The sequence below is a fragment of the Larimichthys crocea genome, chromosome XVII (assembly GCF_000972845.2).
Source record: "Larimichthys crocea isolate SSNF chromosome XVII, L_crocea_2.0, whole genome shotgun sequence".
NCBI classification, from domain to species: Eukaryota; Metazoa; Chordata; class Actinopteri; family Sciaenidae; genus Larimichthys; species Larimichthys crocea.
Window position 1 is genome coordinate 19,452,288 of NC_040027.1, and position 24,522 is coordinate 19,476,809.

The 24,522-nt window shown below is 37.5% G+C and overlaps 3 protein-coding genes across 4 annotated transcripts; 1 reads left to right on the plus strand and 2 right to left on the minus strand.

Moving 5' to 3' along the window:
* Positions 1–2,524: 2,524 nt before the first annotated feature.
* Positions 2,525–4,732, minus strand: pole4 (polymerase (DNA-directed), epsilon 4, accessory subunit). Its single transcript, XM_019262621.2, has 4 exons — positions 4,338–4,732; positions 3,658–3,742; positions 3,071–3,112; positions 2,525–2,816 (listed from the first exon to the last, which is right to left on the minus strand). The coding sequence occupies exons 1-4, from the start codon at positions 4,584–4,586 to the stop codon at positions 2,803–2,805; spliced, it is 390 nt and encodes a 129-aa protein (XP_019118166.1). The 5' UTR covers positions 4,587–4,732; the 3' UTR covers positions 2,525–2,802.
* Positions 4,733–6,339: 1,607 nt separating this feature from the next.
* LOC104930479 (serine/threonine-protein kinase NIM1) lies at positions 6,340–11,709 on the plus strand. The gene is made up of 4 exons (XM_019262644.2): positions 6,340–6,410; positions 8,334–8,636; positions 9,279–9,547; positions 10,502–11,709. Exons 1-4 carry the CDS (start codon positions 6,389–6,391, stop codon positions 11,252–11,254), a joined length of 1,347 nt encoding a protein of 448 aa, XP_019118189.1. The 5' UTR covers positions 6,340–6,388; the 3' UTR covers positions 11,255–11,709.
* Positions 11,710–17,092: 5,383 nt separating this feature from the next.
* ccl25b (chemokine (C-C motif) ligand 25b) lies at positions 17,093–20,024 on the minus strand. Of its 2 annotated transcripts, none has more exons than XM_010745275.3 (5): positions 19,871–20,024; positions 19,398–19,496; positions 17,964–18,081; positions 17,607–17,727; positions 17,093–17,508 (listed from the first exon to the last, which is right to left on the minus strand). In XM_010745275.3, exons 2-4 carry the CDS (start codon positions 19,459–19,461, stop codon positions 17,607–17,609), a joined length of 303 nt encoding a protein of 100 aa, XP_010743577.1. In that variant the 5' UTR covers positions 19,462–19,496; positions 19,871–20,024; the 3' UTR covers positions 17,093–17,508. The 2 variants fall into 2 exon arrangements, with proteins under 2 accessions (XP_010743577.1, XP_010743576.1); XM_010745274.3 differs by having other exon boundaries at positions 19,863–20,001.
* Positions 20,025–24,522: the final 4,498 nt, after the last annotated feature.

Here is a 24,522-nt window from a genome sequence, read left to right on the forward strand (position 1 = left end):
TTTAAAAAACAAGTCTTCACAATAAAAAAAATCTCATCTTACAATATGTATATGTATGTAGGAGTGTATAGTAGGTGACAATATACAGCAACATATCAGACAAGCATAAAATATAGCTGAAATTATATAGGGAGAATTTACTGACAAGTTTCCTACAACTGAATCAGTTTAAGTCAGAAAATACAATTATGATTATGCCTTTATCATTTCTAGTAGCAGGAAGCCTTCCTTTAGACAAAGGGCAGTATCCTTAACAGCGTCTGCATCACTGGAGGTCCCAGGATCAGCACCTTGGACAGAGGTCTTTAAACATTAAAAATGATCCACCTGAGCTGAAGCGGAAGACAGGAGGATGATGAACGGTGTACAAGAATGTTGTTTCCACACTGTGTGTGTAAGCATTGCTTGCATCTCATTTAGAAACTTCTCACCGGCATCTTTTGATTTCTGTAAGATAATTTATTGAGCACATCCATAATGTCTTTAGATTAAATTCATCTTGACAGATTTGAGGTTACGCTGTCATCAACCCATGATGATGTCAAACGGGCCGTTACGATGTTTTGAAGTGGCGTTGTACGAGGTATTTAGCCATTGGTGGACAGTGCACCCTGAATTTGGAGAAGCCGACAAGGATCCCAGCACATAAGCAAAACTATGCAATGCAATTTACGTGTACGCTATATTAAGAATATTTTCACCACTTTATCTTACTGAGTTTTTTCTTTGACAACTTTTGTATTCCTATGCATAAAACCAACTGCACCACACACTGTATCACAGATTGTGACTAAAATACATTTTTCTGCTGCCCCTGTCCCAACATCGAATACCTCTGGTTCTGTGCCCTTCCCTGCTTCTCTAAACTGGTGCCACACTGACTTTTCATAAGTACCTCATATAACCCCAATTCAGAATACCCCAACTATCCCATGAATGAGCTCACATAGGAGACGTTACGTTACCAATAAGTCTTTGATGGTCTCTTTCTCTCTTTTTTGAGGGAGCTCGATTACACTACATGTTTTTCAAGCCGTCTGATAATCTGATAATGTTTATTTGGCTCCCACTTCCATAAAACATCAGATTATTTACTCTGAGGGTGTGGGTAGGCTGAGGCATGTAACTGAACAGAAATGGCAATAGAAAAGGACAGGGCATGCTGCCGGTGCTTGGGAGGTGCTGACCACAAGACAAAGAGTAAAAAACAAAGTCGTTTGGGAACCTTGTGGTTAAAAGCCCGATTTGCCGGCCCAGTCTGGCTGTTGGGAGCACCGGGAGAATTCCTGGTGGTCTGGCCAACTGATTTATCTGAAGTATTAGGCCAGTGTTAAAAATACAAACTGAAATGGGTAAATTAAATTGAAAACATGTGGCAGCTAGACAAATATATCCATGAACAAAGGTTCATAGTGTTTGTTTTTTGAAAGTAATAAATGTGGCTATTAATATTTAATAATGCTATATAGGAAGCCAGATGTGCATGCATGGAAATGCTGAATGTAAATATCTGTATACTATTTCTCTCAAGTCTGAGTACCTTCAAATAATCATCAATTACTAAGCACTACCAAAGCTTCATGATGATCACTAATTCACACAGAGTTCTGAGGACATGACAGGTGCGAAAACGAACACTCCTCAAATACACTCTGATTGTAATAATATATAGTAATATTTATTTCAGTATGCTTAATTATTGAGGTACAATTGACTAACTCGAAAAACAGATGACACTTGGTTGTTTTTGGAAGCAGTTTGTGTCTGTAGTTATAACACTAAAAGATATTCAGTGACCCGTCGTGCCCTATGGATGGGGACATGGTCACCAGAAATGTTTCACCATAGGATAAAAGTTCATAAAGCAAGCTTGTGTGGATTTGCAGTGACCCTTCCCTCTAAGGAGACAAATTTCCCCAACAGAAAGACAGAGCCACAAGAGCCACAATTTCCAACCGTGTTCACAGATGTCCTTCTCATGGATTTTGATGTCACTTCAGTCATCATTCCTATTCAAACAGCCAGTTCAGCAGTCTTTGCGACTGAAGCTGTGCTCCAACAATAAACCCTCACTTCTCCCGACTCACTTTGATGTTTTACTCTTGCCATCTTGATAAAAAATCTGAATCAACCGGGCTGGCTCTGCATTTTTATACACAGAGCATGATTGGGTTTTAATTTGTACTATGCATTGCGCTTGTGTTGAAGAATCTGCATTTGTTTTCTTTCCCCATTTATTCAGGTTTTTTCTTTAACTTGTCACCCACCTGAATGTTACTGGCATAAGCAGTAAAAACTGCAAAAAAGGTTGAATGTGATTGTGATTTAGAGTGTCAACACAATCTTTAGTACATTATTTGTGTAATTTTCCAAATGTGAAACCTGATAGCCTTATAAACTTTTCCATATCGATAGTCAATCACACGTCTATTTCTTGTCAACTTGCAAATGTACTATTAATCAGGGTTTGACAAACTGATGAACATGGACGGTTTCGTTCTGAAGAAATGAAGCGGGTTGATGGTGGTTGTTTAAAACTTATTTATTTCATTGTACAGAAGTATTTCACAAATATTTACAAAAAAAATGTACACATTACCACTGACGTCTTTTAAGTTCAGTATGAAAAATCTTAATGGCACATTGTAGAAAAGCATTTATAAATATCCAATTTTTTAAGTTTATCCAGTTTGACTTAGAAAAGTACCACAAAGATTTTCACAACAAATCGTGTCCCTGTAACAGAAACGTTTCTTGAATAGTTGCTGTTTTTCAGTGTTCAGTCGTCTCCTGAAGCAGTGTTTAATCTAGTGTGCCTACGGAGGAAAAAAGAAAAATGAGCACAAACTGTACTGGTGCAAGTCAAAAGTCTCTGATACACGTGCACACATGATTATTTTACATCTTTGGTGTTCTTATTTTACAGATTTGGGAGATTTGTTCAATGTGGTATTGGCAAATTATGTGAATTTGACAGTGTTGGATCATTAAAGTCTATCTTATCTTAACTTATTCATGAACAAACACCAAATTGATCTTGGAGATGTTTCAATGTCCTGGCAAGGCTTACCTTCAAGAAATGCAAATTCATCTATGGCTTCTATTGCATTGTCTGTCGAAGAAAAAGAAAAGAGAAGGCGATGTAAAGGTTCATCTATCAGCATCTATACAGCTGCTTTATTAAATATAGGACACACGTTTACTTAGTATTAGTGAATGTCTAATCCAGTTTCCTCAACAGAAATCAGCGTCATATTAACAGTAATTTGTATTTTCACACAACTGAGGCAGCTGTGGCTCAGGCGATAGAGCAGGTCTTCCATGTATCAGATAATCAGATGATCGGTGGTTCGATCCCCGGCTCCTCCAGTCTGCATGTCGAAGTGTTCTTGGGCAAGATACTGAACCCCAAATTGCTTTCATGACTGATTAGCTCCTAAAAACTGATGAGCAGTTGGCACCTTGCATGGCAGCTTATGCCATCAGTGTATAAATGTGTGAGCGTGAATGGGTGAAAAGCGCTTTGAAGACTAGAAAGGTGCTATATGAGTACAGTCCATTTACAGTTTTGTGAGTTCGTCAGCTCAACAACAGTAACACATTTAAACTCTGCACAGATGTGCAAACCACATTCACAGATTTCTTCAGAGCACTCACCCAAGTCTTTTCTTTGCAAAGTTTTCCTCTTCCCTTGCTGCGCATACACCAGTGCATCTTTGGCAATCATCTCAACGAACAACTCCTGAAAGAAAGAAAGAAAGAAAGAAAGAAAGAAAGAAAGACCATTTAAACTTAGCAGAAATATTCCACACACATTCCTTATTATCATTTCTTTTTGGTCAATTACGCCTTAGAAAATTGACTTGCCTCTTAACCTGGTTTACCTTTCAGTATTTATTTAGTCCGACTTCCTTTACACTTGCTAATTTAGAAGCTTTACGAACTTAATTTAAATAATCAAGCAGAGAAAAACATTTTTTATGGTTCATTTCTGTGGCCCTGACCCACTTTATGACAAACTGCTGCTGTTTTGAATGGTAATATGGATTATACGTTCACTTATTATGCACAAAATTGAGTTAAAATAAGGAGCTGCCCTCTAATTATGAAAGTATATTTTGTTATATAGCACTTCAGTGGTCAGAGGTGCTATGAGAGGTTTGGACCCCAGCTGGAGGAGTTTATAGTAAACTTACTGACTACATTTTCATCATATTATTACTGAGAATAATCACATTTCATCAGGCTGTAGATCAATGTGTAGTTACTGATTTGCAGATCTTAGCAGTATCACATTATAAAAGCATGCAGAGTCATCAGGTGTGTGTGTTTCTTACCGTGGCTTTAGCGATGATGAACACAGACTCCTGGCTGGCGAGGGACACGTCTGGGTCGGTCTTCATGAGCGCCTTGATGCGGGCCAGCGGGAGTTTGGACAGCCGGCTGTGGGTCACGGTGGCGGCGGGGCCTGTCTGCTGCTGGCTGCTCTCCTCCTCCGCCTCGGCTCCGCGGCTCTCCTCCTCACTCCCACACCGGTCAGGGTCGTGCTCCGCGGGGGTGACCGGTGTAGCCACTGTTGCTGCCATTCTCTGTGTTTGTTTACTCAAACGTTATATTTATAAAAACACACACACACACAAATCAGTCTAGCTACATGTCACAGATGAAAACAACATCAGCAGCGCGCCAGCATGTGCTTCCGGTCTTTCGGTGAGGAACACGCGCTGATACGTCAGCGAGACACTCCAATTTCCCGCCTTTTCCTCTCCCGCCAACTAATCTTCGTCGGTGATTGGACAGCGATGGGAAGAAGATTCTGGCTATTGGCTGGACGTAAACGCCAATCAAAGCAAGTTGCCTGTGACGATAAAGATGTCTACAATGTGTCTACATCTAGATAGTCGTGATATTTTAATTTAATTAGGAAACAATACGGTGAAAGAGAAATGTTAATACAGATTATTAATAAAACATGGATAAACACATAACATACGGTCTTAACCCTATTTGGCCACTTGGGGGCAGCAGAGACGAGCACATCACTGCCATGTTACCGCCATAGACTGTAGGTTTCCACCTGGTTAACACTAGTGAGTTTGGCTCAGCTCACCCAGAAGAGCCGGCTCTTCATTTGACCACTTATACCTTTAGTAATCCAGCTAAATTTAGCACTGTTTTGACTTGTGATTTGTATGTGCACGCTGTATATGCACGTCATCATTTAAATTATTCAATCAATCCTTTCCGTGTATTCAAAAGTAAAAAATTACACTTTCTAATATCAATAAATTACTGCATCCAATTGTTTTCATTGCATATAAAGACCTTGTAACTCTGAAACCACCCAATGAATGCACTAACTTAATTGAAGAACCGCTCTGCTACACAAAGCAGATATAAAAATCTATAAATACTTAAGCATAGAACTGATAATAAAAAAGAAGAAGAAAGGATTAGTTATTGACTGTTGGATGCACAGCATGCACGTGACATTCAGTTACTGCAGGCATCGAGCACCAATAGCACTCTGTATTACTTTACAAATAAAGAAAAATTAAATAAATAAAATAAACGGCTTGGGGATGTGAGCCAGCTCCCATCATTCTCTTAAAAGAGCCGGCTCTTTGAAACGGCTCGTTCATGACTGACACATCACTAGTTAACACCTTGTAAAGTTGATATAGCAAAAAGTAAGCAAACAGTTGCTTATTTACATTAGACATTAGCTTTCCTTTTGAGTCACACAAAGATTGTAAGTCCAATACTTGTAAACACTATTTTTAGCTTCATTTTGGTCTCCACCAACCAGCTTCCACCTATGCTCCAATCTGTTGTCTTTACCAGCTACCAGCTTGTTGCTAACTTGGTCTGTCTGCTGTTTGGTGTTGCAATGAGTTTATTAGGGATCTTCTGCTGAAAATGGCTGCTTGCTGTCTTGATATGTTGCAGAGGAGAGAGGTGAGAGTGAAATCAAAACAAAACCAGAATAATGTTTCTTTTCCTATGCCTTTTTATCTCTAATTCTTCTCCAATGTTTATGTTTTTTTTACTGTATATAAACAGCTGCCTGAATTTACCTTCCATTTCCTGTTGTATGTTACCTTTTAATAACATGTTTCCCTGTCTATTTTTTAGATGATCTTGTCAATATAGCTGGACATGGACACATTTGCAGCTAATTTACTATTTATTATTATCTATAGTCAATTAAACATTACACACATCTTTAAAGGTGTGTATGTAGCATTTCCATTGTTTCAGTTGTTGTGAGATGACCCATTGAGCACTTCACTAATGCACTGTGTTAATAGGATTGTCAGGAGTAATTTAGTCCTCTGAGGCTCCCTTCAGTTCAGTAACAGTCAGGTGTTATAGCCTGAGGACATACATGAAGGACCCACAGCTCCCAGGTATGCTTTATACACTTCTCTAATATTTCTGTCTCTGCATGTTTGCAGACAGTGCAGTATTCTTTAAAAAAAATGTTGGGAACACTTTCTAATAAGACTTCATAAAGAGTATAAGCTGTAATTCTTGGCTTCAAGCCATGAATAAACCTTTCGACTTGCGTTTGTCCTCCAGTGTGACTCATGCTTTGCCTCTTTAGCTCTTTAATTCATTTCTAAAATGGATTATTGTTAACCCTGTATTAATAAATTGTTAATATTATAGTGTAGCATTTAATTGTAGACTGTGACTTATTAGAAGCTGAAAACCTATATTAGCATTTAAATATGGTTTTCCCAATATATACTGCATTACTGCCAAAATAAAACCATAAGCCAAAGACATTTTGCATGGCCTGGCAACCCAAAAGTCATTCCTATCAATGGCTTCTAACCAGTTTGTAAGGTTTTGGTAAAAAGTTTATTAAAAATCAATAAAGCCAATACATGCTCACTAAACCATTGCTCACCACAAATGTTGCCTTGTTAGCCTTAATGTTTTAGCTTGTTTAAACTTGGTGGCTGTGGTGCTACTGAATTTACATCCATGTTTAGCTCTAAATTGCTCTAAATTGATGCATGTGGGAAGGCGGCATAAAAAACAATCTTTGCAAAGCCACTAAGAATTAATTGGAGACTCACCATTACTTCAAATGATTAACTTATTATTAAGTTGAGTTTTACTGGCAAGGGAGCTTTATTTATTTATTTGATCAAATGTGTACAACAACAAATAACATGTACACTATACAAGACAATATAATACAAGAACATACAGCAGTAACAAAAGAAAAGAGAAAAAAAGTGTAATTTTCCTTCAATTTATTAGACTACATCCACAAATACAGTATCTGAAAGAAGCAGCTAATCCTGGCCAAATTCAAACTGACTCGACTAATACTGTATCTAAAAGCAGCGAGTAATCCCGGCCACTGAGAGCTGAGCCAACCACAGGCTAAATTTAACCCACAGTGATGAGGAGGATGTACTGTACTTTGTTATTACACTGTGTATTTACAAATGTTTAATGTCACCTATCATTGTTATAGACCATTGGATACTTTATTTGACTCATGAACCCATTCTTTAAATGCCATTATATGTCATATGTGCTGGGTAAGACACCTACACAGAGCTCAAGCCCTGACGTATGAACAATCTGACATCTGACCCGAAGGCTAATTGCTCTTTGTGTAATGCTAAATCCGTAATAAGTGGTTTCCCATGAAAACAAAAGGAAAGGATATAAACACACTTAACATGAAATCAAAAAGTCAAAATGCTATCCTGTTTGGCAAAAAAATAACACGTTTTCTTTAGAGAAATGTGCTGAGACTTTAGAACTGTGAGTACTGTGATCAAGACTTGCGTTACCAGTTTAGAAAAAACAGGAAATATTTATATTTCCTGCTTTTGTCCATAATTCCAAGAAATCAAACATGTTGAATTCCATTTAACACAGAAGCATATCAGCATCCAGCATCAGGCTACACCTCTATGGGTGGCAAAAGCACAAAGGTGTAAGTCTTTGTCAAATTAAATAAAAAAGAGAACTCCTATTGGATCGTGAAAATAGATTTTATGTCAGTTTATTTAAATTCTGTATATCTGGAACAAAAAAATATAAGTAAATATTTATATTTGCAAATTAACTGCAGATTAGGGTTGTTGTTAAAGAGGTCAAAGTTAGGTAACATGGAGGTCAATCTCATTACCAATGTTAAAGCAGTCACACTTCTGCACACTGACCTCTTGTAGACAATGATCCAATCCAAAAATAACTTAAGAAGGTATCTGGCTAAGATTTCCTCCAACAAAGTAATGTTATTGGTGCATAGAAGGTGTTCTCATTACTATGCTCAAATCTTTCTTGCTTTTCTTTTCAAGCCATCAAAACACGCCTATGGCCAAAGCAGAAAGTGAGCAAAAAAAACAAAGACGGGGATCCAAAGGCGGGAAAGACAGCGAAGCCCCTGGCCCCCGCTGCTATTTGTGCCATCCCACAGCTGACTGAGGCTGAGAGAATGAAGCAGACACCGTTTGACAGGCTTGTCTATGACATGGCCCACAACGAGAAGATGGTCAACGAGCTCGCGCTGGGCAGAAGAGTTGGCTTCTACGAGATGCGTGGAGAGATTGGGCAGGGAAATTTCTCTACTGTCAGGTTGGGCATCCATGCTTTGACAAAAGGTCAGGAATCATGATTATCACTAAATCATGTCGTACAGCAATACATTTTTTATAACACATATTGTCATTGGTTCATTAACAAGCAGATAAGTCTTTACTCAACATTTTAAAAGCACAACCCACAGAACCCCATGGGTCTTTTTAAAAGTAAACGAGACCAGGATCTGCATTGCTTAAGAAAAGTAAATATTTTATTTTGGACCAGGGTATGCTTGTTAATTAATGCTTGTATCTTAAGATAATGACTCTTTATCCAACATGAAGCTCATTCCCACTCATCCAGTCTGGGCAGCTACACTTTATCCTTTCCTGTTATGTACACAGTTTGACTTTGGGGGGATATAATACATGAATTATAATACGGATCTGTGAAAAATGTAGACTGATCCCCTGAATAAGCCTTTCTGATCACCACAGATCCCTGACCCCTGCTGTGTATTTATTTTCGGTTGAAAATAATTTTGTGAAGCAGGTAGGAATGTTAGGGGTTCTTGGTTTTAGCCATTGCATACTGTATATATCCTTCTTCTCATGTGTTTAAATCTCTTAAGTATGTGTGTGTCCTTATTCGACCTCTCACCTTAATAGACCCTCTCTTAATCCATCACTGACATCTAAGTCTGCCCTCCTTTTCTGTCTCAGAGAGAGTAGCTGTCAAAGTCATGGACAAGCTGCGTCTGGATAAAAAGAGCCAGCCACTGATATCCTCAGAGATCAGCTCCATGGAAAAGTTGTGCCACCCAAACATAGTGCGACTTTATGAAGTGTTCGAGACCAGCAGGAAGCTACATCTGGTGATGGAGTATGGCAGCGGTGGAGACCTGTTCTCCCGAATTACCACCAGAGGGAGGCTTAATGACCTTGAAACAAAGCTGGTTTTTGCACAAGTCATCTCTGCTGTTAAACACATGGTGAGCTTCAGTGTCAGACTTAACCAATACCATCAGTCTGTGCCCAGTATCCATAGATCTTTGAGGTATTCATAATTTCTGTGAATTCATGTGAGTTATTTGAGTATTTTGTGGAGCCATATTAGCCTTTTTTTTTTTTGAGCGGCTCACAGAAGGGGGACAGGAAATGAAGCAAGATAACATGGAACAACTGTTTCTCAGTCAGCTTTAAACTGGGGATTTTGTGATCATGCGGTTAGCATCTTAAACCCTTAGGTCATGAGAATGCCCCAAAAATTTGATCATAAGATTACTTTACAAATCAGAAAACAAAGATTCATTTGTTGTCTCTGTACTAACAGTGATAATTATCAGTGGTGAAAAAAGTACACAGATCCTTTAATGAAGTAAAAATACCACACAACAACATGAAAATAAAGTAAACATACAGAAGTATTAAGTATTAATTCTCAAAAGTAAAATGTACTGAAGACCCTTCACTGATATGGTAGTGTTACTGAATTGTTAATCCTGAAGCATCAATGTGTACGCAACATGTTAATGCCAAGATGGAGCTAGTTTTACTTAGTAGTTATTCAGTGGTGTCCAGCCTAGGAGTCAGGTCCCTTTTTTAGAGTCACAAGATAAATCTGGCAGTAAATGAGAAAATATAAAGCTGTTGTACTCTTGACTTTTCTGTAATCTTTCATTGTGATATATTGGATAATTTAGTTGTAACCATCTGAGAAGTATATAGAGGACATCTCTCTTTTGTGGAACCTCTAACAACTCGTACTATTATATCTGAAACATGGCCTCCAACTGTATATGTTTTTCGAGTAGGCTGAAATCCACTCGACTCAAAAAATATGTTGTACTTTAAAGCCTACAATATGTTTTTTTAGATAGATAGATAGATAGATGTCAAAAGAGAACCCCTTCTGAGACTTTCCCCCATTTTTTGTGATATTTCAGCATGACAACAACATCATCCACAGGGACCTGAAGGCAGAGAACATCTTCTACACAACCAGCTACTGCATCAAGGTTGGTGATTTCGGCTTCAGCACGGAGAGCGGCATTAATGAGCTCCTCACCAACTTTTGTGGCTCACCACCTTATGCTGCTCCTGAACTGTTTAAGGAGAAAGGGTACATCGGACACTATTCAGACACCTGGGCTTTAGGTATTCTCTTGTACTTCATGGTGACAGCTACTTTGCCCTTTTCTGGGGACAACATGGCAAGACTGAAGCGCTGCATCCTTCAAGGTGCCTACAACATCCCTCATTATGTGCCCGATCCATGCCAGCTTATTATTAAGGGCATGCTGCAACCTGTGCCTGTTGATCGCACCTCTCTCACGCAGATTACAAACAGTGCTTGGCTGAAGGGGATTGAGTGCCCTGATCCGTATGTCTTGTTGCCACTGACCCCGGCCCACTTTGCCCAGGCCAACCAGACTCTGTGCGTGGAGGAGCAGGAAGTAAAGGATTTGCTGTCAGATCTTGGTATTGTGACAGTCCATTTAAAAAACAATCACTGCTCAGACTGTAGGAGTCCGATAACAGGAACCTACCGAATCCTCCTACACCAGGTCCAGAAGAGGAGGTCAGTGGAGGCTGTGGGTTATTCAGCGCTTCATCCTGATCAGTATGGGAGTCCAAAGGAATGGTCTGTAGCATCTGTTGTCAAAAGCACCCCCACAGCTGTCTGTGTTGTACTTTAATGAGAAATAACTGAAATGGCTTTGATTGTGGCAAAATTTATTACATACATATGTAGTCTTTTGTGCACTGACACTCATTTCAGGCTTGTTTAATTTGTATGGCATGTTGAAATGATTTCATTTTGTGTTGTGCAATACTGCATCGAATTGGCAGGCACATCGGAGTTGGAGGGTTCTTTTGTCACACAGTGTAAGTCAATTACAGCTTACGGACTAAGGCACCGTTTTTAAGTAAGTAGCTATGGCTTTCTGTTCTGATAACGTCACCAGCCACAAGCTTACTGACGTATAACATTCATCAATCAATTTATGGCTATCAGCATCTTCAAATCCCTCTTAGTCAGTGCATAAATCTGTTGAACTAATCCCAGGTCACAGGTAATCCCAATAAGTGAGAACATGCTTGGTTCAAGAGAAGACTATGGAAAAAAAAACATGTCCCATTAAAGCCATCTTGAATGTGTTTTTGTGCATTTAAACACAATAACTGATGCCTAAAACGCCTTAATTTAGATATTTATTCAAAATGTAATGTAATGTAAATATTATCTAGATTTTACGATTATCATAAAAAGTCTGGCGTGCACAGATAGTTTTAAGTTTTGCACAATTTTAATCTCATTATGTTCTCATTTTGTTAACATCATCATATCATTAATATCTTTATTGTATTGTATTGTGCTCATGTGCGTTTATATTTTAAGGCATTACTTTCATAAATGCATGGATACTTGCCTGAACTTCATGCAACTCTGTATTTATAATTAAAGCAATGAGTAAGTAAGTAATTCAATGATCAGAATAAAAGTGTTTTCAAACAATGATTTTAATCAATTTCCCCTCATTTGACATGTTAAAAAGAGATTTTTACTGGGAAAATGGATGATTTTCTGCTCTCCCACAAGCTCCTGAGAATTGAAAAAAAAAGCAGAGATGGTAGCAATTTCTTTTTGGAGTCTTTTCAAGCACTTTCGGTAAGTGATGAAACATGATGCATTTGTTTGGCAGAATTAGACCGGGAATTACTTAGACTTTAAAGACTGTGACACTTTCGTTTCAGTCTGTGAAGTAAAACTCATAAAACTCCAACCCCTGAATTTTCCTCCAGGAAAGGGGGGCAGGCATCATTCATTGCCATTTACTATCACCTTGCACGTTAATACAGTTTCTGTGTCGTCATTGGCACCATGTTAAACTTGCAATACAGTGTTGAACCCGTAGCCTGCAGCCGATTCACACTGAAATGTGTACACATTTTTGGACAGGAGCTGATTATCAGTGTAATTACGAGTGCCAAGGAGTAGTCTTGACTTGTTGTTTATTTTGGAAGCCTGGAAGTCTTGCTCAATATCACTCGTGTGAAAATCGCTGCTGCCATTTCCACACTGATTAAACTGATAAAGGATTGAGCAAATAATGTTCATTCTGACAGAAACAAGATCATTTTATAACTGCCAGACTCTGTATGCAAACTGTACACATCAATCATTTCAATGATGCATGAACTGAACTGATGCAAGTACGGGAAAATATATTCTAAACCATTATTTACTTTGAGGTGAAAGTCAGGTAAACGTGACATGTTAAGCTGGTTCATCGTAGACAGAGGCTGGCTTTCAGCTAAATACTTTAATCCTGAAAGCAAAACAGAGCTCATTCATTCAAATCAGTGCATTTAACATCACTTGAAAGTTGTATTGTATTTATAGGGGAAGTATTACTTTTTAATCTGATTGGAAATGGATTGGTTTGGTTGGTTGGAATGGTTTATCACCTTGTAAAAATGCCACAGGAGAAACTCATGATATAATGCTTTGATGCAATACTTAAACCAGTCACTGCCTGATTAGTAAAAATGGAAAGTTATTAGTAAAATGAAGCGTTTTCTCTTCTGCTCTGCTTTCATATTTGCATAAACTATGTTCTCTTTACCTTTCCTTACCCTCTGGGATTATCATGAGAACCCACGATATTAACCCAAAAAGCAAGTCTGCATATTTGTAATTGCATTTGGCAGAGAAAGAACAGCTAAGAGCTCTGGATAGGAAATCTGTTCAGTTTATAAAAACACTGTTGGGATGGTTGCGAAAGAGTAATCACTGCCTTATATAGACAATTTCCTTTTTAACTGAATGAGAGGACAACAGCGAACTGGGTGGCTGGTCTCTAACAATAGATTACATTATATAACACATGTGTTCATTGTATCTCCACGTATGTGGTAGTTTGTGGTCCCTACTTCTTGAACCAGAGCACCAGAGGATAAATGGTGCTTCGCTTTGACCCAAAACTGGAGTAGAACAAGATGAATGTGTTGATTTTAGTTTGATAGCAGCAGAACCTGAACTACTTACTTTAGTCTTTTATTGATATTCATCAATGCTGGAGATGTTAAAACTCCCAAAGCATCTTCCAATAGAACACAACTGGAGCAAGATCGAACATGTCTCAATGATTAACTCTCACATAGTGAACTGTACAGTATGTACATCATGTATCCAACAAAAACTTTCACTAACTGTGACGGAGGTGATGGTTCAGGGCTGGCAACAGTTTATCATCTATTCCAACTAGGTCATTATTTTCAAACCAATGATCTGAATCAAAAAGAGGGTCAACTGTGAAAGTCTGGGAACTGATTAGTGCTTTGTTAATGCTTCATGGTGTGAAAAACAAGGACAACTGTAGCTTTTCTCTGTCAACGCCTGCACTTAACAGTCTGTTTTTTTCTTCTGTACACTGTCCACTGTGTGAGACATCTGAACTTGCCCCAATTTAGCTATCAATTAAAGCCAATTTAACATATCATTTATCATCTGACAACAGTTTAGCCTCTGGAAAGTAGCCAGTGATTATCTTTTTCAAATATCCAGACCAAAACTTCCTCTGAAGTCTGATTATCATATCAAGTCAAGTCAAACTTCATTGTCAACACTGCCATATGTACAGGACATACAGAGAATTGAAATAACGTGTCCCTCATACTGTATCCCTGGGTGCAAACAGCAATAGACAATATAAAATATATACAATTTGCAAGTTGCATATGCATATGAATGCAGATAACTAATGCTTTCGTGCCAAACTCTTGTCACTCATACAGTAGATTCTGCAGTCAGAAGTGACTATTTATGATAAAGATGAATCATGTATGATTATCTGATGCCACACATCTGGAGGAATGACACATTTAGGCATGCTAGACAAAATAACCTCTGATCAACACAAACATTTGAAATGAACTGTGACGAACATGTCAAATCTTGAGCGTTAAAGGAAATAGACACATCTGCTCAGAAGATTTCAACACAAGCCACCCACATATCAAATAACTGTAACTGAGTTTCTAAATGATCTGATGGGCACAGTGTACTATGATGTGGAGACCTTTCGTCTTTTCCTTATGAAGAAAACTAAATCAGTTATAAAGTTAAAATTCCTAAATCAAAAACTCATTTCATTGCAATGTGGCTTATGTTGGGTAATACGCTGACTATCCCACTGTGTCTTAAATCCATCCTAAGTACTGATTCCGAGCATGTGTGTGTGCATGCCGGAAAAGTGAAAAAATAAAGTGCACTCAAAAAACGTCAACATGCATACTGACACTTAACACTTTTGAATGTGCTGTTGATATTATCCCACAGTGCAATGCACAAATGAAATGGAGGAGCTTCTTACAGCTGGAGGAAATCAAAACTAATTGCAGATGGTGAATAAGCAACAGTTTTCTAACACACTTCTAAGTTGTGGTTTGATAGTCAGTGTCATTTCCAGTTAGCACAAAATTGTAAGGTGGTATGTGGTATGTTGATTTTGTTGTAAAGTAACTGCAAAAACTATAAATTCAAGAATAGTTTTTATTGATGTCATGTATGTAAGAAACACAAAGATACATGGATTACATGCAACAAATCTGGCCAAGTGGCTTGGAACCAGGGGCTTTATGGTTTAGATGGTGTGTCTTTGCCTCAAGGCCATTATGATACCCTGAACTTGTTTGTGATGTCTGAAGTATTTCACAATCCAGTTCTGGTAAATAAGAGACGTCTTGTGCTAAAACATTTTTAAGATCTAAACACAGATAACCTCCGGATAAGGCTGGATACAAACTGTATCCACCAACCTTTTCTTGTTGAGGAACACCATATCATTATGTATATTATTCTCACATGGTTCATTTTCTCAGAACAAAGCTGTTTCATCAAATGTACAAAGTAACTGATAATCAGAAAACCTGTGGCCAGGTAGTGTTCCTGTACAGGGCTACTGGTTGTTTTCTTGGGGTAAAATATATTAAAGTTGCCATCTATACTGTGCTGTGAGTGTGTACTGTTCTTGATAGACACTTGGAGCTTTTCTCCCAAATAGGTTAAAGGATTGGGTCACAATTTTTCAAACATGTTTTAAAATAATATCCAGGTGCTCACATGTATATTAAAGTGTTCTCTTTTTAATGTGTGTACAGTCTGGTGGGGGACAAAATCCACAGTCCTTATTCTGTACAACAGGGCCAAGAAAAAGGGAGAGAAGCATTTGGATTTACTTGCATTTGTTTTAAAAGTTATAGCAATGAAGCAAACTGAATCTATTTAACTAAAAACACAAGTTATTGTGTTTTGCTCACCCATATGAATGAAGACATCATTAAAACTTTTATAGTCTAAGTTGGAAAGCCTCCAGGCTAACAACAACAAAAGATAATTTACGTCAGTGACCTGGTGTCCAGTCAGTGTAATTGTGAAGTTGGTGTTTAGTGTTTCTTTGACTCATAGTAAAAAACACTTGCTTTTACTATTCACAGATGCTTCAGTTGATTTAAACCAGGCCTTGAAGGAAAGACCACACAGAAGATTAATAATAAGTGATTGATCCACTGTCCACTACAAATGGAGGCAATCTGTTCATGAGTTCACCATAAGCAAAATAGAGGAGGAAGCCATTACTCTAAATATATATATATAGAGTAATGGCTTCCTTTATGTATATACTGTATATAGAAATATATTGCTGCAGTTTGTCAAAGAGCATCTGGACACTCCACAACACTACCAGGAGCATTTTTTGGAGAGATGAGACTAAGGTCAAGATTGTTTGGGATAAAAACACAGTGAAAATACTTTGGCATGAGAACAGTGCATATCTTACAAGAAAAAGTCAATAATTTCAGTCTAAATCTTTTAGTTACTGTCCCCTCACTGCAACCCAGCAAGAAAGCACAACAAAGGAATGCTTTACTAGAAAAGGAGATTTATTTGACTAACTCAGCCTGCTGAAGAAATAATTTTTTTTACACTAAACAAAGACTGGGTTTTTTTTCTCCCCATAACACTCACATAAGGAGCACATTGTGAAGGGAGGAAGGAGAAATTATTATTATTATTTCAGCAAGTAAAACCTGTTCCAGTGTATATAAGCACCTAAGAGGTGACAGATACAGCAGACTTGAAGAATTGTGAACTTATCCTTTAATCTGGGCTCTTTGGGCTGAATGACTGAATAATATTCTCAACAGACATGGCAGATTTTTTGTAAATATTTCACCATCTATGTTATCATCAAGCACTCAAGCACTCCAGCTCTTCCAAGTTTTAAACAGAGGTTGACGAATGTTCCCAGTTGTCAATTATTGACTCAAGTTGATGCCAATTTGACTGTAGACTCATAAACAAGGGAGATTATTGGACCAGAACTAAGTCGGCTTTGTTTCATGGATAACCAGTGAAAGCTTTTGTGGAAGAAACATGTTTCTTCCTTGCAATCCACCATGGGAGCATCAATTGTCAGGGCAGCACTGATTTAAAACATCTAGACATAATTAAAGTCTGACCAAACCAGTGTCTTTTTATGTAGTCTTTATTTGATACAGAAAAAACACAAAGTTTACTTATAATGCTGATATAAAAAATAAGAAAATCTGTCAGTATTATTTTTTACATATACATCACACACATATATACTTATACACTCTGCAAATACATTTCAAAGCTGCCAAACAGTGGCTCATTCCTAGCAGGCATTACATATCCACAGAGCAGTGAACAGTATCATAGTGATGGCTCATATAAATGAAATTCGCTCTACTGCCTCTAACATTGTAGATATAGCATGTTCGTGTTATAGTGAACTGTGTACATACAACAGGAAATACCAAATCAGCTCAAACTAAGTCCATCTGGTTAAAAATGATATATGACAGAGAGGTGAAACATCTGCTTGACTCCCAGTCATCTCGTCTCTTTCCTTTTAGTGGTCTACAAAGACAAAAGTTTTATGATAAAGAATTTACACTGAGTTTCTCTGTAAGACATTAAAGTTCATATACATGAGAGTATGTTGTGCAATTATTTACCTAATTGATTATTGCATTTCTCCTATCCACAGCGTCAGTAAGCTCCTGGACCCAAAGTTCATTTGGATTGGCGCAGGCAGTCCGCAGTTTTGATTGTGAAGACCTCTTCTTAAACACAAACCTACACATACCAACATTATTATTTAGTCTTATAAAGTGCACAGATTTTATGAGTAATCAGAGACACACCAGTGCACACATTTAAAAGTGCAGCTCTTAGCTCAATCACTTTCCTAAAGAGCAGCTTTTTTCTACATTAGTTTGTGCCAATTAATAATAGAGGGAAGTTTCAACAATGTTGGACATCAAAATGTTTGATTAAGGGCCAAAGTAAAGGATGCAGTATTTGTTACTCACACAACAGCTCTCATGTTGCAATCACCATCTGTTTCCTGGATCCTGTAACTTTCAATGTTTTTCTTTGCCCTTGGTCTCAGCTTTTCTACGTAGCCGAGGCAGCAGTCACCGTACGAGCCTGAGGAGAGAGATAAAGTCACTGAGAGGTATAGTAATAAACTTCCCCAGTTAAGACCCACAGGGAGACATTAAGAAACACTTAACCTTTACAATCTAGTTAATGTTCAAAGACAAAACAGTGTAGCTCATTTTTAACATTGGGGAGTGGCTTTTTGGATGGTGTGCCTGTCTTTATTGGCATGCCTATAAACTAGAAAACGTGTAAATAAATAGTGCCAAAGTGCATTATTTATTCTTGAAGTTGTTGAAGATTATTAATGCAATACCAATATGACCAGGAAGCAACATGGGTTTCAGAAATCATTATTAATTCAGCTAAAAAAAAAATAATAAAAAAAAAAAGCAGTTGGGAAATTCCCATATTCTCTATCTGCACACACAAGCGCACATGAACGCACACACAGTTTACTGAAGTGGGGAGTGACTCATGTTCTCAGTATTTCTAAAATCCTGGTTGAAGATACATGCTTAATGTTATTTACTTATATACTGCCTGACTTGTAATTGGTTTACATGGTATCTATAAAATACCCTGATTGTGTTTTTGAAACTTTTCTAAATAGTTTATTGGACATATTTCTTCTTGATTTTTACTTTTGTTTTTCTGCACACTCTCCTCCCAACTTCTTGCAACAAATATCTGACCGTCCTTCTCTTTCCCTCTAATGCTACTAGTTCAGTCACCTCTGCTATATTAGGATGCCAGATTTTTGAAGACCTTATTTGGGTCTGTGCTCAAACCCAAAATGTTTACCCATAATGACGCTGCTGAAAAGCTAGTCAGGCACTACACTCTACAAAATGCAGGAATCACCAAAAAAGTAGAAATCACTTATAAAAATGCTGCGTGCATGGCAGCTTTAATCTTGATATATCAGCATCTTAATGTGGGATTGTGACTTATCAATAAAGAGTGTCCAAAAAAATCCCATATGTGTTATTTTATGAAAATCTGATATATTATGTAACTTTCAACATCGAGGTTGCAAGAGCAAGCCTAGACAGATTACTTTTGCATGAAGCTCTGTGCTTAATTGTTTTAAGCAGAATAATTCCCCACACTGAAGAAACAATATAAAGGAATGTGGATAATGAAACATAGCTACCACCACAATTACGTCAAATTTTGTTAAACCGAAACTCCACAAATTCTCCAAAACACAGTTCTACCTAAACTAGGTCCATATTTGTAGACTTTAGTTTATAATAAAAAATGTTCAAACAACAACTGTTGAGCTAAAATGCAAATGTTAAATCTGTGTGCAATCTATTTAATAGTTCTGCTGTGAGTCAGATTTGTTCTGTTGCACTTACCTTGCGCAACACTCAGGTACATGCAGGTGAGGAACAGGAGAACGAACAGAGCCTGGAACTTCATGGCTGTTGCTGCTGTTTTTCTTAATGTGTGGCTCACTGCACAAAATCAAACAGATTAAATCAAACAGCAGAGCAACACGGAGAACTGAATGCAATGTCCCACCCCACTTCGCCTAATATATTTTGGCAGGGTGCTGAATTTTCTATCACAGCCCCCTCCATCTGGACCGTGACAGAAAAAAGGTTATGCCTTTGACCGCTGATTAAAATTGTTTAAATCCTTGTCTGGTTTCCAGCTGTGTCGTCTCTGAGTTATAAATCTTGTTTTGCACAAATTACAGCTGGATTATTTCTCTCACATTATATTAAGTAAATACTTAGAACACAGAACAACATGTGCAAAATCAAAATCAGCAAGAAAAACATGAGCGCATTCTTTCATAAGCATGCAGAAAAACGTACCTGCTTACATTCAGTATTTCACAAGATGTTAATGAAGGAAAAACCTTGTCCGGTGCAGCTTGTGATGGCTCTGTACTCTTATACTGCACACATCTACCCTCCCCCAATGTAAACCTTTACCGCTCCTCCTCTGACATGTCAACACTTTTACAACTGCTCAGTGTAATTTGATCACTTATCATCCCACAAGGCTTTTGGCTCACAGAGTCACACACACACACACACACACACACACACACACACACACATATACACACACAATATAACTGTGACCAGATGATTTCACCTTTCCCCTGCCCCAATATAACTGTGACCAGATGATTTCACCTTTCCCCTGCCCCTGGAGCCAAAAGCTGTGAAAGTTTTACTTACTTTACTTACAGTTGCTAAGACACTGAAATGACATGGATAGCACAAATATTTAAATTGACACACACGGAGCAAAACCTCATCTCAAATCTCTAAAACTTTAAACACATTTTCTGCTTTACACACATTTTGCAATTTGAAACGGCACTTTTTAAGTGTACTGAACGTGGTTCTCTGCATAAGACACAACAATCTGACATAATGTCACATGTTTGCAATTTCATTTAAAATGACAATACATGAGCTTATTGGCTTATTGGCTTACTGTATGTGCCACCTGGCCAAACCGGTAGCACATGGTGTTATGTAATAAAAGTCCATAGGTGAGCATCTTTGGAAGAGGGAGGGGGAGAATGAGAGGGGGAGGAAGAATGAGAGGTAAGGATAGAGCAGTGTTGTCTAATTATTTTTGCTTTCCTCTTTATGTATTTTAATTTTTTTCTGCACATTTTTTCTGTAATTGTATTTTTCAGTTTACTGTTTTGTGAGCATATTTTAGTTCACTCCAGTGTAAATATATCTGCTGTGCATATGTTGCACTGACTTGTTTGGTAAAAAAATTAAATAAAAAAAATATTTCAAAAGCACGTGTGTGTATCTGCAAATATTTCTGTGCATGTGAACAATCTGAAGAATTCTCTACAGTTTGAACTATGTTAGTATTATGGCAAAGCATACTAAAGATGAGAGTGTTTTTCTTTATGCCCATCAGACAAAAATCTACAATGGTTAGACAAAAATCTACGAATTCAAATGAAGTGTGTGCCATCTGGTGCAAAAGTTTGATTTTGGTTGCAGTGCTTCATTTTGCGGGATATATGAGGTGTTTTGCAGTTTGGGTGTGTGGTTTGGTGAATTGTGTTAATGTTTTGAAAAAAACAGCCTAGTTTGCAAAATTGTGTTTAAGCAATTGGAAAAAATGTAAATGATAGCTTTTAAATATCTAGTTCTGGAGTTCTCTTACATTTCATATTTTTTTAATCAAATTCATTACACAAAAGTTGACCTAATCTGATAGATAGATACTTTCCAGATGTGTGACACTCTTCCAAAGTTGTTTCATTGAGTGTCTATTAAGTGTGATTTTCATCTAGGATCAGTGCAGAATCGGTTATCTCTCACGTTTGAAACCATTTTGTCCAGCTTCAAATCCTAAAGAATGTTGACTCAATCATGGTACTTCATGGTTCATTTTGTGTCCCACATTGCAGCTTTTTCAGTGTTATCTATATACAGTCTGTGTCTATGGGGACTTCTAGGTCCTACATCGCTGTAACCAAAGTCAGACCTGCATATTTGGTGTATGTAAACACTCAATTTCAGATCAGATAAAATAAAAGAAATAAATATACCAAGATCGTATGAAGTACACTTTATGTGTGATGAATGTTTCAGCTTCATTTCAACAACATATGTGGGTGATTGGTGCAAAGCATGTGAATACATTCGTGTTTTAGTGGTTCAACTGGCAGCAGAGGGAGATGGTAGGCTCATCTGGCTCTTCAGCCTTGAACAACCTCAGTCAAACCATGGGAGGTCATGTAAAAGATACTTAAGACAAGCTCCATGTCCAAGACAATCCGGATATGTTAAAAGAAAATATTCTCTTAAAGAATTTCAAAGTCCTGCTCTATAAAAAGGTTTACTGGTCTAATACCTCTTCTTCATGCTTTCCATTTATAGAATGTTGTTGTGAGTCTGGTATGTGTTAGTGGTATCTGCTTCAGGGCTGCGGTTTTGGATGTTTATATCATGATTTTTCTGCTGCATTGTGAGTTAAAAGAAGAATGCATTTAACAATGCCATTTTCTGTCAGGGCCGCAGCTTTTGTAACACCAATGCAACTTCATGCACCCCCTTTAAATGTTTGTATCTTTTATTTTTATCTGAATTTGAATGGTCCATCTATATTTTCTATAAATTTAATTTCCTATATTTTTATCTTTGTAACTTTACAATTATACCTTTGTTCTATTGTTTCTGGTTTGGTGTTGTTGCACAGGGTCCCACCCTTGGATTTATTATCCTTTAAATTTGAAATATTGTTCAGCCAAATTTTCAAAGAACACTTGTTCAGTGTGTTTATATTTACATTTTAGCTTTGTTCATGATGAAACATCGGTCTGTTTGTACAATTAAAGGTTGCAAATCAATCAGTTCTCTGTTCTCTGTTGTTTTTTTATATGTTATTTTTTTCAAATTGTAAAATATGACCAACCAAAAGTTCACCAAAAGACTTGCTAAAAACACAGAGAGTGTGAAGTTAGTTTCCTGACCGCTGTCTCATTGCCCCTGTGTGTACAAATTTGTTATGAAGAAAGAGTTGAGATTTGATTTACTCCTGCACTCATAAATATCTCACCACTGCGAATATTATTCCCATATGTCAGCATTCGTAGGACTCAATGATGTGTTTCTACTGAAAACCAAATGTAGTGCAGGTCTATTTGTAAGATACAGAAACCTATGGGGATGTTTTCCAGATTAATAGGTTTCGGTTCTGCTATAACTACTTCTGGGAAGACTTTCTATAAAACTTTGGAACGTGTCTGAAAGGATTTCCTGCCATTCAGTCTGAAGATAATAAATGTTATGCACTGAGATTTGGGCCATAAAAAGCTTGGCTTTCAGTCCCAAAGGTGCTGACCTGGCTTTATTTACAGGGGAAATGTCACAATAGAACAGGAAAGGGACTCTTGCTGATAAACTTATAAAGAAAGGTGGAAAAAAACGTACTCTTAAACTCCTGTCTCTCCCAAAACATCACACATAATCTCTGAATTAAATGATAATCTACAAAATCTTATTTGTTATTTGGATAAGTGCTATGCCACATCTGCAAAGAATTTATGGATGTGTGCGAGCCCCTTGATTGCTTCTTGATTCCTGATAAACTGTTGTTATAAAGTTGAAATCAGACTAGGGAGCTCTATTTACAGAATATGGCAGAAATATAATATAAGATGCAGAACGGCAAGACAAGACAAGACAAGACAAGACAAGACAAGATGGAGTCTGACAGCTGTCTGACTGAAGGACTTGTGGTAGAGCTCCTTCTTACATGGTGGGAGTAGCAGCCTGTTACTGAAGGAGTCGTTTAAAGCCTTCACAGTGTCGTGCAGGAGGTGAGAGTAGTTGTTCATGATGAATGTCGGTTTTGCTAATATCCTCCTCCTTCCAACTTCCTCTGAAGAGGAGTCCAGGCCAGAGCTGACCCTCTTGGCCAGTTTGTTAAGTCTTTTCCTGTCTTTCTCTGTGCTTCTCCCTCCCCAGCAGATGACTACATAGAATAATACAGATGCCACCACAGTGTCATGGAAAGTTTTCAACAGAGTCCTACAAGGACCTCAGTCTCCTCAGCAAGTAGACTTTGACCCTTTGTGTACAGGACGTCTGTGTTGTCTGACCAGTCCAGTTTATTGTTGAGGTAAACACCCAGATATTACACATATAAGACATGTGCATCTTAGTATAATGATACACACCATGTGTGTACACAGCACACTTCTTGATCCATCATGCATATCCATATACGTGAAAAGTGTATGTAGCAAATATAACTTTTAGTTTATTGTTTCTTGATATATGCAAATTGTCTGTTAACAATTTACAGGGGTTGAGACAGCCCATTTTTAGAAAAATGTATAAGAACTAACTGTCAGAGCTCCTCTGGGAGCCTTTTTCTCTGTAACCCCTTTTGTGTGTTGCACTGTGAAGCGCTCCTTCTGGCACAAGAATCAATTCAACTTAAACTTTGATACTTTGAATCCGGTCTTCCTTATTTAAGGGTTTTTCTTTAAAATTCCCGTAACACTAATAGATCTTTTGTATTTTATTTATTTAGTACTTTCTTATCTATCTTGTGTATTGTAAACTGTTTCTCGTATCTTACCTTGTCTTATCTTATCTTATCTTCTTTAAGTTCTTTAATTTCTTTTCTTTTCTTCTGATTTTTCATTAATTCATTTTTCGATAGTCTAATTTTGTTGTATATAGTTTTTATCTCTTTTTTTCAGTTCTTTCTATAAATTTTTATTTTTTTGTTCTATTTTTTTCTACTTTTTATATAGTTCTCTATTTGTAAAAATCTTTTCATAGGTTTATTTTAACTCAGATTTATCTCATAGGTCTAATTTTTATGCATGTTTACTGTGTCTCATGCTGCCACTGGATGCTTGAATTTCCCTCAGGACTTAATGATGTTTTTCTCAATCCTGAATACAGACCAGTGATGTAATTAGTTTTGATGTGTTTCTACCGAAAACCAAATGTAGTGGAGGTCTATTTGTAA

What these genes read in the sequence shown, in the direction of transcription:
- pole4 (XM_019262621.2), bottom strand. Translation starts at nt 4,586, where the DNA reads ATGGCAGCAACAGTGGCTACACCGGTCACCCCCGCGGAGCACGACCCT. An exon ending in TCATCATCGCTAAAGCCACG is followed by an intron (nt 3,743 to 4,337) that starts GTAAGAAACACA and finishes TCTTTCTTTCAG; the next exon opens with GAGTTGTTCGTTGAGATGAT. An exon ending in TTTGCAAAGAAAAGACTTGG is followed by an intron (nt 3,113 to 3,657) that starts GTGAGTGCTCTG and finishes TTTCTTCGACAG; the next exon opens with ACAATGCAATAGAAGCCATA.
- LOC104930479 (XM_019262644.2), top strand. Translation starts at nt 6,389, where the DNA reads ATGAAGGACCCACAGCTCCCAG. An exon ending in GAAGGACCCACAGCTCCCAG is followed by an intron (nt 6,411 to 8,333) that starts GTATGCTTTATA and finishes TTTCTTTTCAAG; the next exon opens with CCATCAAAACACGCCTATGG. An exon ending in TCTCTGCTGTTAAACACATG is followed by an intron (nt 9,548 to 10,501) that starts GTGAGCTTCAGT and finishes GTGATATTTCAG; the next exon opens with CATGACAACAACATCATCCA.
- ccl25b (XM_010745275.3), bottom strand. Translation starts at nt 19,461, where the DNA reads ATGAAGTTCCAGGCTCTGTTCGTTCTCCTGTTCCTCACCTGCATGTAC. An exon ending in GTACCTGAGTGTTGCGCAAG is followed by an intron (nt 18,082 to 19,397) that starts GTAAGTGCAACA and finishes CTCTCTCCTCAG; the next exon opens with GCTCGTACGGTGACTGCTGC. An exon ending in TGCAACATGAGAGCTGTTGT is followed by an intron (nt 17,728 to 17,963) that starts GTGAGTAACAAA and finishes TGGTATGTGTAG; the next exon opens with GTTTGTGTTTAAGAAGAGGT.